Source organism: Theobroma umbraticum, unplaced genomic scaffold, assembly GCF_002168275.2.
Source record: "Theobroma umbraticum cultivar Fairchild unplaced genomic scaffold, ASM216827v3 scaffold_55.0, whole genome shotgun sequence".
NCBI lineage: Eukaryota > Viridiplantae > Streptophyta > Magnoliopsida > Malvales > Malvaceae > Theobroma > Theobroma umbraticum.
In genome coordinates, this window is record NW_018397270.1 from 4,088,834 (window position 1) to 4,102,902 (window position 14,069).

At 35.8% G+C, this 14,069-nt stretch overlaps 2 protein-coding genes across 4 annotated transcripts; one reads left to right on the forward strand and one right to left on the reverse strand.

Moving 5' to 3' along the window:
- Window positions 1-1,928: 1,928 nt before the first annotated feature.
- Window positions 1,929-6,150, forward strand: LOC110426155 (Major facilitator superfamily protein). The gene is made up of 4 exons (XM_021441292.2): window positions 1,929-2,127; window positions 2,276-2,493; window positions 3,283-3,839; window positions 4,721-6,150. Exons 1-4 carry the CDS (start codon window positions 2,025-2,027, stop codon window positions 5,595-5,597), a joined length of 1,755 nt encoding a protein of 584 aa, XP_021296967.1. The 5' UTR covers window positions 1,929-2,024; the 3' UTR covers window positions 5,598-6,150.
- Window positions 5,374-13,769, reverse strand: LOC110426156 (uncharacterized). 3 transcript variants are annotated; one of them, XR_002446108.2, is made up of 9 exons: window positions 13,513-13,769; window positions 12,084-13,391; window positions 9,904-9,964; window positions 9,702-9,817; window positions 8,555-8,645; window positions 7,810-7,857; window positions 6,617-6,788; window positions 6,175-6,237; window positions 5,374-5,506 (listed from the first exon to the last, which is right to left on the reverse strand). XR_002446108.2 is itself a non-coding variant. In XM_021441294.2 (7 exons), exons 2-7 carry the CDS (start codon window positions 13,268-13,270, stop codon window positions 6,672-6,674), a joined length of 1,620 nt encoding a protein of 539 aa, XP_021296969.1. In that variant the 5' UTR covers window positions 13,271-13,391; window positions 13,513-13,769; the 3' UTR covers window positions 6,463-6,671. The 3 variants fall into 3 exon arrangements, 1 of the variants encoding a protein (XP_021296969.1); XR_002446109.2 differs by lacking the exon at window positions 13,513-13,769 and having other exon boundaries at window positions 12,084-13,502; XM_021441294.2 differs by lacking the exons at window positions 5,374-5,506; window positions 6,175-6,237 and having other exon boundaries at window positions 6,463-6,788.
- Window positions 13,770-14,069: the final 300 nt, after the last annotated feature.

The window sequence follows — 14,069 nt, forward strand, 5'->3', positions numbered from 1 at the left end:
GTGCAATGCATCATTTGAAAATTCAAGCAAGTTGAGTGATCAAATCTTTCAAATCCCATTTTTCTTTTCATTCATTAGACTAATTAAACTTGTGTGAGATTATTTAATTATTTTAAATAGGCATTTATATATGCAAGCTTTTGTTAACAATATACATGAAAATACGAATAGAAAATAATTATAAAACAATAATTTTTTTTTCGTTATATACTTCTAGATTCGATTTTAATATTATTTAATAGAAACCCATAAATTGAGAGCTTCAATCGCTGTCAATATATATTATTCAATCATCGTACTAATAAGAGGATATATATATATATATATATATATTCATTTTCATATCTTAAATTAAAATTTAAAAATTATTCAAGGTATCAAAGTATCATTTTCATGTGATGCTAGGTATTTATATGACACAATTGGAAAGAATATTTAATTCTTGCCACTAAACTATAAGACCTTAGGTGGTCTTTCTAGTCAACTTTTGTTTTGTTTTTTTATTCTTTAATGGCCTTGTACCCAATTTTTTTATTTTTTGAATGGATTTCTATGGCAGCAATGCATTGATTGGATGGGTTTGGCTTCTGTGAGACTCTTAAAGAAGCACAAGTTGTACGAATGCTAGGTCAGTCTCTATCTCTATATCTCATTGCCTGTGCTTCAAGGAAAGTTAGCCAACCTAGCTAGGTGGGCCTAAACCCTTAGCCGAGGGGCCGTCCACTTTACCGTGATGTGGCGCACCGGTCTCAGTGCCATGCAGACACAATTTATAGCTTCGGCTCGATCACAACATGGACCATTTTCTTCCACCATGGAAAAAGTGTCCCTTTGAGACCCATCTAGGTCTATCAGCAATAACCCTTTTAATTACATTGCGTATTAGTGCAAAAAAAATGTGAGATTATTAAATTAAATTTTATCATAATTAAAATTTCACTTAACCGTTTGATATTATTTAAAAAAAATTAATGTTTGTTGTCATGTGTAACATATGTGAAAATCCTGATATTACCTTAAGACGATGCTAGTGGGGGTGGATGGAGCTAGGAGTGCCGAACATACATGAAAACATTGATACCACCTTAAGACGATGTTAGTGGGGGCAAACAGAGCTATGGGTGCCAAACGAGGAATTTTGATACCGACTCGATCCTCCAATGTTAAATCGTTGACTTTTTTTATCTTTCAACACTGATCAGTCATCACTAGTCATATACATAGTCTTACAAATTTGTCAAGAGATTGTGTTTTCAATAAGCACTAGTTTAAATCTGTGTAAAACTCGTTGTTTTTGTATTAATAGCTCTTGAAAACTATAAAAACTTATAAAATATAATTTCACTTTAAAAACTCCTAACTAGGTTTATGTTTAAAATTTAAGAATACTGAAGTCTGATCAATATCTACGTTAAAGACAAAAGTTATTCTTTCATTACCTAACTTGAACATGGGTCAAACATTAATCAATTCAAATTAAAATAATTGATCAAAATCGATTGAATTTAATTAATTCAGATGGATTTATCTTATTTTAAAATTAATCGGTTACAAGAGAAGATCTATTTGATTATTTATCGATTTTTTATATTAAAAATTTACAATCAAACTGATCAAATCAATCAAAATAAACCAGTTTTAATTATTTTTATTATAATTTAGTCTATTGTGATTATTTTTAAAAAAAAATTAATTAATTTGATTTTAAAAATTTTAAACTGTAGCAACCGACCAATTATATAGTCTCTCCTATTAAATTTGGAAAGTGTTCACATTTATAATAAATAAAATAAATAAATTATTGGTAGTCAAAAGAGCTGTCAAAGAAAGAAAAAAAAAGAAAAGAAAAACAGAACACTTATCTTTGTACGGCCATAAAAGAAATTAATGCGGCTATATAAAGCGCAGGGTTTTGGGTGAAGCAACAATAGTTTGTGGAGTGAACTATTTTACTACCGTAACACTAAAGCTAAGATCACCACCTTCTGCTTTGCTGCCCTCTTTCTTCTTCTCCATTCCATTAAATGGAAACCAAAGGTTACACCCAAGATGGAACAGTCGACCTTCGTGGCCGCCCTGTCCTTGCCTCTAAGACTGGAAGATGGAAAGCTTGCGCCTTCCTTGTTGGTAAGAACCTGACACACTGTTTTTTCTTTGTCTCTCAATTCTTGTCTTGAAATGCAAAGCAGACAGTTGGAAAGATTTTCAGGAGTTTTTCTTCTGATGTCCCAGATATGTAAATGAAGACTCAATCTTTGTGCGTTTTTCTTAACAGGGTATGAGGCATTTGAAAGGATGGCTTTCTATGGAATAGCTTCAAACCTGGTAAACTACCTGACCACCCAACTTCATGAAGATACAGTTGCATCTGTCAGGAATGTGAATAGCTGGTCAGGTTCGGTCTGGATTACACCCATCCTTGGAGCATACATAGCAGATACTTACCTGGGTCGATTCTGGACTTTCACTGTGTCATCCCTCATCTATGTCATGGTAAAACTCAACAAATTCTCCGAACTCATTTATTTATTTTCAATATTTTTGGTGATTTTCAAAACTGTCTGATCTGAAAGGCAATTTATCAGTACCATAACTTCCAAATTTTGATGAGGTTTATATTCACTATGTTCATCTATCAAGAAGGTCACACCATTTGTTTGGACCATAGTCCTAGATACCGACAATCAGGAGGCCAATTAGGTTCATTATTTTTGCTCTAGTGGGGGTCCAGTGATGAATAGTAAAGCTTTGATTCATTGGGATTAACATAGCTTGGATGTTAGCTCGTACTTTGTTCTCCACAAAGACCATAGCTCCGATTTTCGTTAGACCCACACAGAAGTTGCCATCCCTGTCTCATTTGGCACTTAATATGGGGAAACTATTCTGTTATAGTGTTTAAATTTATGGAAAATGATTTGCAACAAAAATGAAAAAGACAGGTAATTTGTATCCAATGATGAAAACAGAAAAATAATTCAATATTCTATTGCTAATGGGAAAGAAAAGAAGAGAGATTTCTTGTCATTGATGATAAGAGAGAGAGAGAGACAGACACAGAGACACAGAATTGTTTGATACTTCAGATAACTTTGTTGTTAGTGCTTAATTTGACTTGCACCTGCGCATTAAACAATGACTGGTTCATAATTTTCTTGCTTAATACCATACATTTTTTTTTTTTTGTGTGTGAACACGAGTTTTTGGCCCTGGAAATTCTAGATATGTTTTGATTAATATATATATATATATATATAAATGATGATGTAATGTGATGAACAGGGAATGATAATGCTCACTACAGCAGTTTCACTGAAATCTTTGAAGCCAACTTGCAGAGATGGAGTCTGCAACAAGGCCTCTACTTTACAGATAGCATTTTTCTATACATCTCTCTACACCATAGCCATAGGGGCAGGGGGAACGAAACCTAACATATCAACCTTTGGAGCAGACCAGTTTGATGACTTTAACCCCCATGAGAAGGAGCTCAAGGTCTCATTCTTCAATTGGTGGATGTTTAGCTCCTTCTTGGGTGCCTTGGTTGCTACCCTTGGCCTTGTCTACATTCAAGAAAACTTGGGATGGGGCCTAGGCTATATGATCCCTACAGCTGGCCTCCTCTTCTCCCTGTTTGTATTCTATCTTGGAGCCCCAATTTACAGACACAAAGTGAGGAAGACTAAAAGCCCTGCCAGGGACCTGATTCAAGTCCCCATTACCGCCTTCAAAAATCGCAGACTCCAGCTCCCTGACAACCCATCAGAACTCCATGAGCATGAGCCTCAACATTACATCAACAGTGGAAAACGGCAGGTCCATTACACTCCAATTTTCAGGTGACTCTTCCTTTTTCTTTTGAAATATCTGTGTCCGACACATATCTGACAGACATTTGACTTCCGAATTGAAGTAACATAGTAATATTACTTACAATAGACAAACTAAAGCATTAAAATTTTCCACTATTACAAGATAATATAAACTTATAAAAGTATGTGTAGATGCAAAGAACAAGTTGAAATGAGAATAAACAGCACTGTCCCATTTCCTACAATCATTGTGGCCTGGAATCTTTGAAGAGCCAGGTCAATTAGAGTTCGTACAAAATTCCAAAGTGCTTTAAATCCTTGGGTTGCCAGAACAGGCGCAAGGGGGACCTTCAAATTCATGCGCATAACTGGGAAATCTCCTGTGCCAAAGGCAAATGTGGGGCTTTTATGGGGGAAAACTCGATAGCCGTTGGCTCAATAAATTCCTTCCATGTGAAACTGTTTCATCAGTACTCCTACTAGATACCCTTCTCTTTGATCAACGGTCATAATCTCCATGGGGCCAAGTTGTTTCTTGATGGATGAGGTGTTACAGTGAAATGGTGCAGCCCAAGTGCCCCCACCATTATGTTAATCAAATTCAGACAAATGATACGTGAAACACGTTTGGTGGAATCCTCGATTGCATAGCAATAAGTTTTCATTTCAAGGTCAACATCGAATTAGAATCTTGAATATGATTAGGATCCACCATCTTAACAATTATTATGATGATAAGTACTACTAATAAATGACATAGTGCTTATAATTATAAAATCATCTTATTTTAATCTTATGTATCATTTTGTGATTCGTTTTTTCTTATACAAAAATGTTAATCAATATTTATAACCACTCGGTTAATGGAACTTTTTTAATAATACGCATATACACATCCGTGTTCACAGATGCTTGGACAAGGCTGCAGTGAAAGATGGAAACTCATCAGGTAGGCCACCCTGTACGGTAACTCAAGTGGAAGGAACTAAGCTTGTACTTGGGATGCTCTTAATATGGCTAGTGACCTTGATTCCTAGCACCATATGGGCACAAATAAACACATTGTTTGTGAAACAAGGTACCACCTTGGATAGAAACTTGGGTTCAAGCTTCCAAATCCCTGCAGCCTCACTCGGGAGCTTCGTGACTCTCTCCATGCTTGTCTCTGTGCCGATGTACGACCGCTATTTCGTGCCATTCATGCGTAGGAAAACAAAAAACCCGAGGGGAATCACCCTCCTGCAGAGACTTGGCACTGGGTTTGTTATCCAAGTCATAGCTATTGCCATTGCTTATGCGGTGGAGGTCCGGAGAATGCATGTCATAAGACTGCATCAGATCGTAGGTCCTAAACAAATTGTCCCCATGAACATATTCTGGCTGCTGCCTCAGTATGTCTTGTTGGGGGTAGCAGATGTGTTCAATGCTATAGGACTGCTGGAATTTTTCTACGACCAGTCACCGGAAGAAATGCAAAGCCTAGGGACAACATTCTTCACCAGTGGGATTGGGGTGGGGAACTTCCTCAACAGCTTTTTAGTAACAATGGTGGATAAAATCACAGGGAGGGGAGAGAACAAGAGCTGGATTGGAGACAACTTGAATGACTCTCACTTAGATTACTACTACGGATTCCTTCTGGTCATATCTACTCTTAACTTGGGGGCTTTCCTTTGGGCATCAAGCAAGTATGTCTACAAAAGGGAAACCAAAGAAGTGAATGAGGGTTGTATTGAAATCGAGAACAAAACCTTGGAGATTTCTCCACTAGGATTGCAAGTATGAACAAAAAGGCAAAAACAAATGGTAAGTGGTATAAAAAGTACTATCATGATATAGCCTTTGTATAATATGTGCAGCAATTAACGGTTTTAATTTCCATATTAATGAAGCAAGTGTAATTCCCTCTGGTTAACACCTAGCAGGACTACTTGTGCATGAATAAATTAGCATAACTTTGATCCCAAAGATGGAGTTATGGAACATTGATCATCAGTCATATGATTCTGTCTGTCCTAACAATATTTGTCTAATAAGATATATTAACTAAACTAAATTTTCAGAATCAAAAATCAATTGCAAAAATACGTGATGGCATTTTAATTTAATCTATAGAGTTTAAAAGGTCTTTCATGAATGCATTAAATAACAATCTTTTTCTATAATATACTTTTTCCGTTTCAAATTGGATACCTAATTTTATGAATTTTACTCTTGTAATGATGTAAGAGTAAGAAAATCCGGTCGAAAATTAGCATTTCAATGAATAAGAATATTGAAAGGTACTTCCCATTCCTAGCAGAAGACTTGATGACAGAAGCTGTTAAATCTCCTATTGCTTTGCTTGGAGGAGTTTAGTTACCTTTATTATAAGCGAAGCACAACAACTAGTACCAAATTTGGCAAAGAGCAAACGTGAAAGACTCTGCAATTGTAGATACATCCTGTCAGCAAGCAATTGAGTAAATTTTCCTTTGCTATTAAGCATTAACCAAGTGCAGATACTTGGGTTTGCCCGGATTTCATCCATGGCTTCATCAGGGCAACTTTCTCTGGAGTTGTATTGCATTTATAAATGATTCAGAGAAACTTATAATCAAAAAGGAAAGAGGAATGCAGGAATTTGCTGGCAAAGCCAAAACATGGAATCAAAGCAAAGGAGAAACAGAGCTGTTAGCATGAAAGCCAACCCTAAATATTTCTCAAACTTGACCATTCTGTCCAACAAAACATGCTAGAATGCAAGTTAAACTGCAAAGGAAGATATCTAGTTGCAAAATTGAGATCTTTGGGTTTGTACTGACTTTGGATGTACAAGATCTTGTGAAGGGAATCTGTACAGGTACTCTGGGAAATTTATCACTGCCGAGCAAGCCGCTTGTTCTGTGTATTTCTCTTATCATCCTTACGGTCTTGTAACGTGCGGTTCATGGTCTGATGTGATTTTCGCCGTTTAGCTGATAGTCGAGGTCTCAACTGCACAGGATGTGAAATGTTAAAAAACCCTCCAAAGAAACTGAAACAAACGCAAGAGCACATGGTTCAGAGAACCATCCTGAACCCAAAACCACAGAATGTTCTATGCAAGAATAAGAGTGCTTTGATTCGAAGCCAAAGGCAAGTCCAAACCATGAAAGATAATGAATTAATAGCCAATATGCTAGAAGACAGTTATATAACAGATTACAGGAAAACTTGAAACTATAAAATCACATTTTACCCCACCCATCCAGTCTCTAGAAGCCTTGTTTCCCAGAAAATACTAAATACAGAGCCTTCAGATATATCCGAACCTAATGCTGAGAATGCAATCCAACTTGTTGCAGGAGTTCCCTTCTAATTTTCCTTCTTTGTGAAAAAGAATAAATTTTGCATTTCATACAGTTTTTATCATTTGCAGTGGCTTTTCATGTTAAAACACTTCTATTACTTCTTAAGATAGATATTCTACCAAACACCACCTTTTTCTTTTTTCAACAACTGATTATGCAGTTTCTTCAATACATCAATCAAATAGCATCTTTCTTAGTTTATTATTTTCTTTCATAATGTTCCTGAGTTTTATGGTTCATATTATGGAGTGATCAAGTTCAAAACACATAGGCTTCATTGAACCAGTTGGCCTCGTTTTGGAGGTTCTGTATCCCGCTTAGAGCATCCAATAAATCCCAATCACACACGTAATTGTTTTGGATGTATAAATGCCACGTGGTATACTAATAAGTCGTCTTGGCTATAACAAATTTGCTTCCTGGAGAAATGTATAACGTTAAATGTAGAATTAAGCTATTTTACACATAAGAGCACTATGGCTCAAACTCAGGACCTCTACCCCAACCCTACTCCACTATTACTACTTGAGCTAAGACCAAGTTGCAAACATGGCTCAAGGCTTCTTTAACCCTCCTTTCTCGCATTATTTTATATGCAAAAATAACGACAATAAATTGCAACCAGTAATTAATGAAGATAACTAAATAAGAGCATCAGCACATACCATCTCAATATACTTGAGTTGCTTCAAAACTTCATCTGTTTCCAGCTCCTGATGGAATAAATACAGCAAACAGTTCAATTAAAATAAAAATATGGTCATGCTCAAAACAATTATGATAGACTAAAATTGAATTTTTATATATTAGAAAAAAGAACTCAAATTTCTTGGGCTTCAAGCCTTTTTATTACTGACTAAAACCACAGACATCTCTATAATGACTAAAATAAATAAATAACTGGTATTTCTATAATGACTAAAACAAAAGAAAGTACATCCTGTAGTTACGGTACCTTGACCAGGGATACTAGCAGTGTGATAAGGGGGGAGGATGGAAGTGGGTGCAGACGATATGCTATAAAACCTTAGATTGGGGACAACTTGTTCTTCAGGCAAAACTACCATTTACATGACACTGTAAATTCTGTTTCAGACAGATTAATGGACTACAACCAAGATTCTTTCTAGCAATTGATGACACATGAATAGTAATCACTTTACTAAGTTTGAGTTTTAAGTCGACATCATGTAATTAAATAGGTACTTGCATAGTGACATAGTGACATAAATCTTGGACTACTTTTTCGGTTTGGAAAGAACCAATCAAAATTCTAGAATAATTACTGCTCCATGAAGACGTTCCCCATTAACACAAAATCACAAATTCTATGTTCAGGTACCATAACCTGAGGTTGCAATCAAAAAACAATGGCAAGGGATAGAATAAGTTTACTAAAAGGGTTATCACCTGAGGTACAGAACAATCAGCATGGGATGGATCCCATTGGACAGAGCAGAAGCACTCCCAGTCATCAGTTTGGACTTCAGAAAGAGGAGCCCTATAAGAGCCAGAACTAAAATTATGCATCTTGCATGAGCAATACCAAAACCAAAACTACACCAAGAAAGAAACTTGTAAATTTATGTGCATGTTAAGTTACTTGCATTTGGATATTAAAGCTCAATAGCTCATCTAAGTATGCTCAGTACTTAGTCTGAACTGAATTCCTACTGCTCTTGAAAACAGCATAATCATTTTTGTCCTCAATTATCATTATCTACAATATCTTAGGTGTACAGCATTGACCAATTTATAACTGATAAGAAACATGCTATGCTGAGTTTCCATCTCCTCAATTTTCAATTTTACCATGAGACAGTATTATCCACAAATCATTAGGCATCGGATAATGAAAAGGAGGGTGAAGTGAATTCCTCCTGCCCTTGAAAACGGCATAAACCTTTTCATCCTCCATTATGATTATCTACAATATCTTAGGTGTACAGCATTGATCAATTTATAGCTGATAAGAAACATGATATGCTGAATTTCCATCTCCTCAATTTTCAATTTTTACTATCGGACAGTATTATCCACAAATCATTAGGCATAGGATAATGAAAAGGAGGGTGAACTGAATTCCTCCTGCTCTTGAAAACAGCATAATCATTTTTGTCCTCAATTATCATTATCTACAATATCTTAGGTGTACAGCATTGACCAATTTATAGCTGATAAGAAACATGTTACACTGAATTTCCATCTCCTCAATTTTCAATTTTTACTATGAGACAGTATTATCTACAAATCGTTAGGCATAGGATAATGAAAAGGAGGGGGCTATGTGACAAGTAATCTGGTTTGGATTCTATTAGAGTTTATTCTTTGCAAGTTGAAAAGTTTTTATTGTTTGTTACTAGAGGATCAACTATATCGACATTTATCATAATATAACATGTTTACTTGAAGATACGATTCTATGAGTTCAACATTTAAGCTTTTAGACATAAAAGCTATTCCCTCCACAAAAATGCCAAGAGTTTTAGCAAATACCAACTTGTGCTAACATAAAAAACAAGCAAGAAAGTAAAATATCCACAGAAGTAGACTATACCTGCGCCACTTTCCACAGATGGTTCCATTACTACCTCCTATGCCTTCTATGAACTCTCTACATTGAAGCCAGTTCCCTATTGAGCTTACTTTAGATGACTTGTTGCAATTCAGTTCCTATGAAGAAAGATGTGTCAATTCTCCCCAAACGAAATGGTCACTTATCTGCAAATGCTAACCAACACAAAAATTTGAAGCCTTACATTGAAATCAGTAAATTCTAAAGGATCCCATTCCAGTGGTTCACCAATGGTATCAACATCGCTGCATCATATAACAAGAAACTATTTATGAATAAAAGATTTGTGGATCAAGAAGGCCTACATTGAACACAATTTATGACAGAGGAAGAAACTTGAAATCAAATATGAAAGAAAGCTAACAGCAAAGAAACAAAATCGAAAAATGGTCACCTACCAGTCAATCATTTGAGTAATTTGTAACTACATTACACTTTGCATAGGTGACTGATTGATGAATCAAAAAACAAATTGCAGAAAAATGGAAAAGCATAAAGAGGGGAGAAAGTTACATTAATTATAAAACACTCACAAAAGTTTTTGCCCCTACCCCAAAGATTCAGTCCTTTAAGTTATCCAACTTGGAATTTCTCATACTATGAATCAGAAGATTAATCAGAAAAACTGATTTTGAGGCAACTTTCAAGACCAAGGTGACAAGATTAATCAAAAACAAGGCCAAGAACATGACAAGATCCAGCAATAATAATTTTTATTTCACCCAAGATTTTGTTCCAAAAATTAGTTCTTGCCCTGAAATCAGAAGTGCTTATGATTTGGGAAAGACGGATAACTAGATTTCTCAATCAATATAAAAACGACACTACTGCTAGGTTATTTAAACAACGATGAAATGATAGAAGATTTAATTCACTTAAAGCATTCAAATTAAACCAATTGGCAGTATAACCAGAACATAAGACCACAACGAGCGTCCAACCAAACTAATGCTGGATGTAACACCATTTTACACTCCTTTTCACATGTACAGTCGATAAAGCAACTGATGAAAATAAGCGTAACATTGGGACCACTACAGCAGGGAAGCAAACAACTAGGACTCTAAAACCATACTAAAGCATCCAACACATAAACAATTGCAAAGTGTTGGAAAAGCCCAACCAAAATATAGAGCCACAATCAAACCCAAAACAAATTGACATCACATGTAACACACACTAACAGATCCCAGCCCATTCACACACAACACATCTCTTTTCTTCTTCAATTTCTCTTTCAAGATAACCTATTAATTTGGGTATCACTAACTAACTTAGTATTAATCATGCTTTGTCAATGAAAATCATATTCATTTTATCCCCAACGCTGCTTCTTTCATGCACCTCTATTCCAAGAGCTGACTTTCTCCTACTTCAAAGCATGCTTCCACTTTGGAACGAAACTAGCAACCTTAGTTCAATGCAAATATTACAACATTAAATGTATCCTCTGGTTCAAACTTCCTTCCATTTCCTATTTACACTAAAAAGAAAGTTAAAGAAAATCAAAGCGTAGTAATTAGTTCAAAATGAAAAGTTTAAACAACTTTTATAAAGGGGGAGGGGGGGGATATTTCGGATGGTTCAAAATAAAAATTTTCCTGCTTTCAAAGGAGTGATATACCAATTTGAAGTTTTTCTGAAGCCAACACCAGCCACTACACCCCCCCCCCCCCCCCCCCAACCCATTTTGCCACCAGGCTTAGACATGATCATAGCAACATACTGGTAGCTTTTCTAAATAGGGAAGGCGTAAACATTTTGCTATTGTAGTGCAGAAATCTTTACAACCATTCTGTAATTAGACTGGCAGCACAACAAGCCATCAAAGAAAGGTTTGGAAAGCCTATCAGGGTAATAGAAAGAAAAGATAAATAGCCTATTAGTTGGCACTGGGTTTCTTCCAGGTTGTTGCAATTAGCTCACTACCAAAGTCAAATTTTTACTGTTTTATTTTTCTTGGAAAAACTAATGTAGCTTCCCTGTATTTCATGTCCTTTGTCTAGGTCATGACGGAATCTATAGGACCTATTAGCATTTATAATCAATATATAACTATATAAAGTCAAAAGATAATTACATTTGTAATCAATATAACCTATTAGCATGCTTTCCTTTAAAATTCTTATCCATCCAAGCATAAAACAACAATTTGGACTGCCTTGTTTCCGACAGAATTTTGTCTTTCACAAAGGAAGCCTAATTAAAATAATTTGGGAACATAACAAAATAAATGGAACTTCAAGTAGAATGGAATGGTCATATCCATGTTTAGCTATGCACACAATAAGACAGCCTATAAACCTATGCATTCCATATAGACAATTATTTAAAATAAATAGCGTGAGAGCTAATTGAACATACTCATCAATTGGACCTGACCAGTCAGGAACGTCTGCTTGAAAACCCTTGCCAATTCGAACGCTAGTTCTATAAGGCTCAGCATCTCTCAACATTAATTCTATTGGACTGGATTCCCCTTCAGATGATACACCTCTGCATCTGCCCATGCCACCAGTGATACTTGAAGAATTTCTTGCAGTTGTATCCTTGACCATTATTCGCTTCTTTTTCATACAAGAAAAACAATACCACTCATCAACTGGTACTTTCTTTATCCTGGGATTGCAGCAACGTACATGAAATGCTTCTTCACAATTATCACAAATTAGCATCTTTTGTGCAGTTTCTGAACGACCACAAATTTTGCATAACCTAGAAGAACTGCTAGCACCACTAGTCCCAATTTCCTCATTGAGAGGAGCCCTAGAAGGCCCAACTTCCTCAACATTCCCCTGGTTCTGAAGTATAGAGAGGCACCTATCTTTTTCAGATAGATCTTCCCTCACAACTTCAGCAGCTATTACACTAGAGGAGCAGCACTCACCATTTTCATCCATCTCACCTTTAATAGAAGCTAATGCAAGTTCCATATTTGACTTCGATGATGAGCAACTATCATTTATACTGTCAACATCTATGGTTTTCTGCCTAACAGTTTTATGTACATCGTCAGAACCATGGTTGTCCACACTAGAAAATCCATTAGGAAATTCATACTTTGAAATGTGAGGCTCTCTACTGCAAGCAAGAGGCATCAAAGAATCTCCAGTGGCTACATTTCCATGTCCAACTTGAGAAACTCCATTTTGCTCCATGACTGCCATTGAAAGAGCATCAGAACTGACAACAGAAAGACAATCCCCACTTCTCTTTGAATTCACAGGGGCCTCTGCACAAAAATTGGCAACAGCTGCGCTAGCGCTGCTGCCGCTAACCCGCCGTTTTTTTCTCCTACTGTAAACAAAAGTAGGTACAGGACCTTCAGACATTACACTCACAGATGATTGTTGAGAACCAGTTCTTGGTAAGGGGGGGCATGAATACTCAGCCTCTTTACATCCACTCAGAGAAGGGACATCACATTTTGGAGAAATCTGCCTAGTTTCATATCCAGGCATCCAATCACATAAAGAATCTTGTTTCCTGTGTTCAGATACATAAAATAGGCTAGCTTCAATTGAACTAGAAATTGAAGTCTCTATCAGCATTTCACCTGATGTATCTCAATCAAAAAAATCTGGGTCTTTTCACTAGCACCCCTAAATTACTTCCATATAAACTCTCTTTTTGTTCCAATTCCAAACTGTGGGTTTCAGTGCATCAACCTCCCTGGACATCAAATATTTATTCTATTCAATTTCCAACAATATTTTTCAGAAACTATCTAATAAACGAAATTAATAAAATATACCCAATTGGCAGAAAAAGATATCATGAGAATTTGACATACCCTTTTGCAAGAAAACCAAAGAAATCATAAAAGTTATCTTCTTTCTCCTTCTCTAGCCTTGACCATCCTTTTCTTCCAAGAATTAAAGAAAGGGATGTTGGGGTTTTGCAACTTTTTTACAATAAAACAAAAGGCTGGAGAAAATTCAACGGTTCAAAACTGGAACAAATGTTGCAAATCGAAGCGTTTGAGGCAGAACCTGAAGAGGGGCAAGGGCTTTGGGTATTCTTGGTGCAAGGGTGACTGGTTGAACTGGTAGGCAGTGGGCTTAGAGGTTGCTTTTGTAACCAGTCCAACAAGTCTTTTGGCCCTTAAAAGTTCTGAATTTTGCAATTATTTTTCTTTGTATGTGTGAATTTTTGTACCTTAATTAGACTCAATTAAATCTTCTTGATATGTTTTCTTCAAAATAAAAATCTTCCAAATGTTTTACTACCTAACATTGGAATTTATCTAGAGAATATGTTAAATGGTCTGAATTTAAAAGTAAAGAAATACAAATAATAATATTATACATAATTAATACAAATTTAAATGTAATGAATGTCTAATGAATG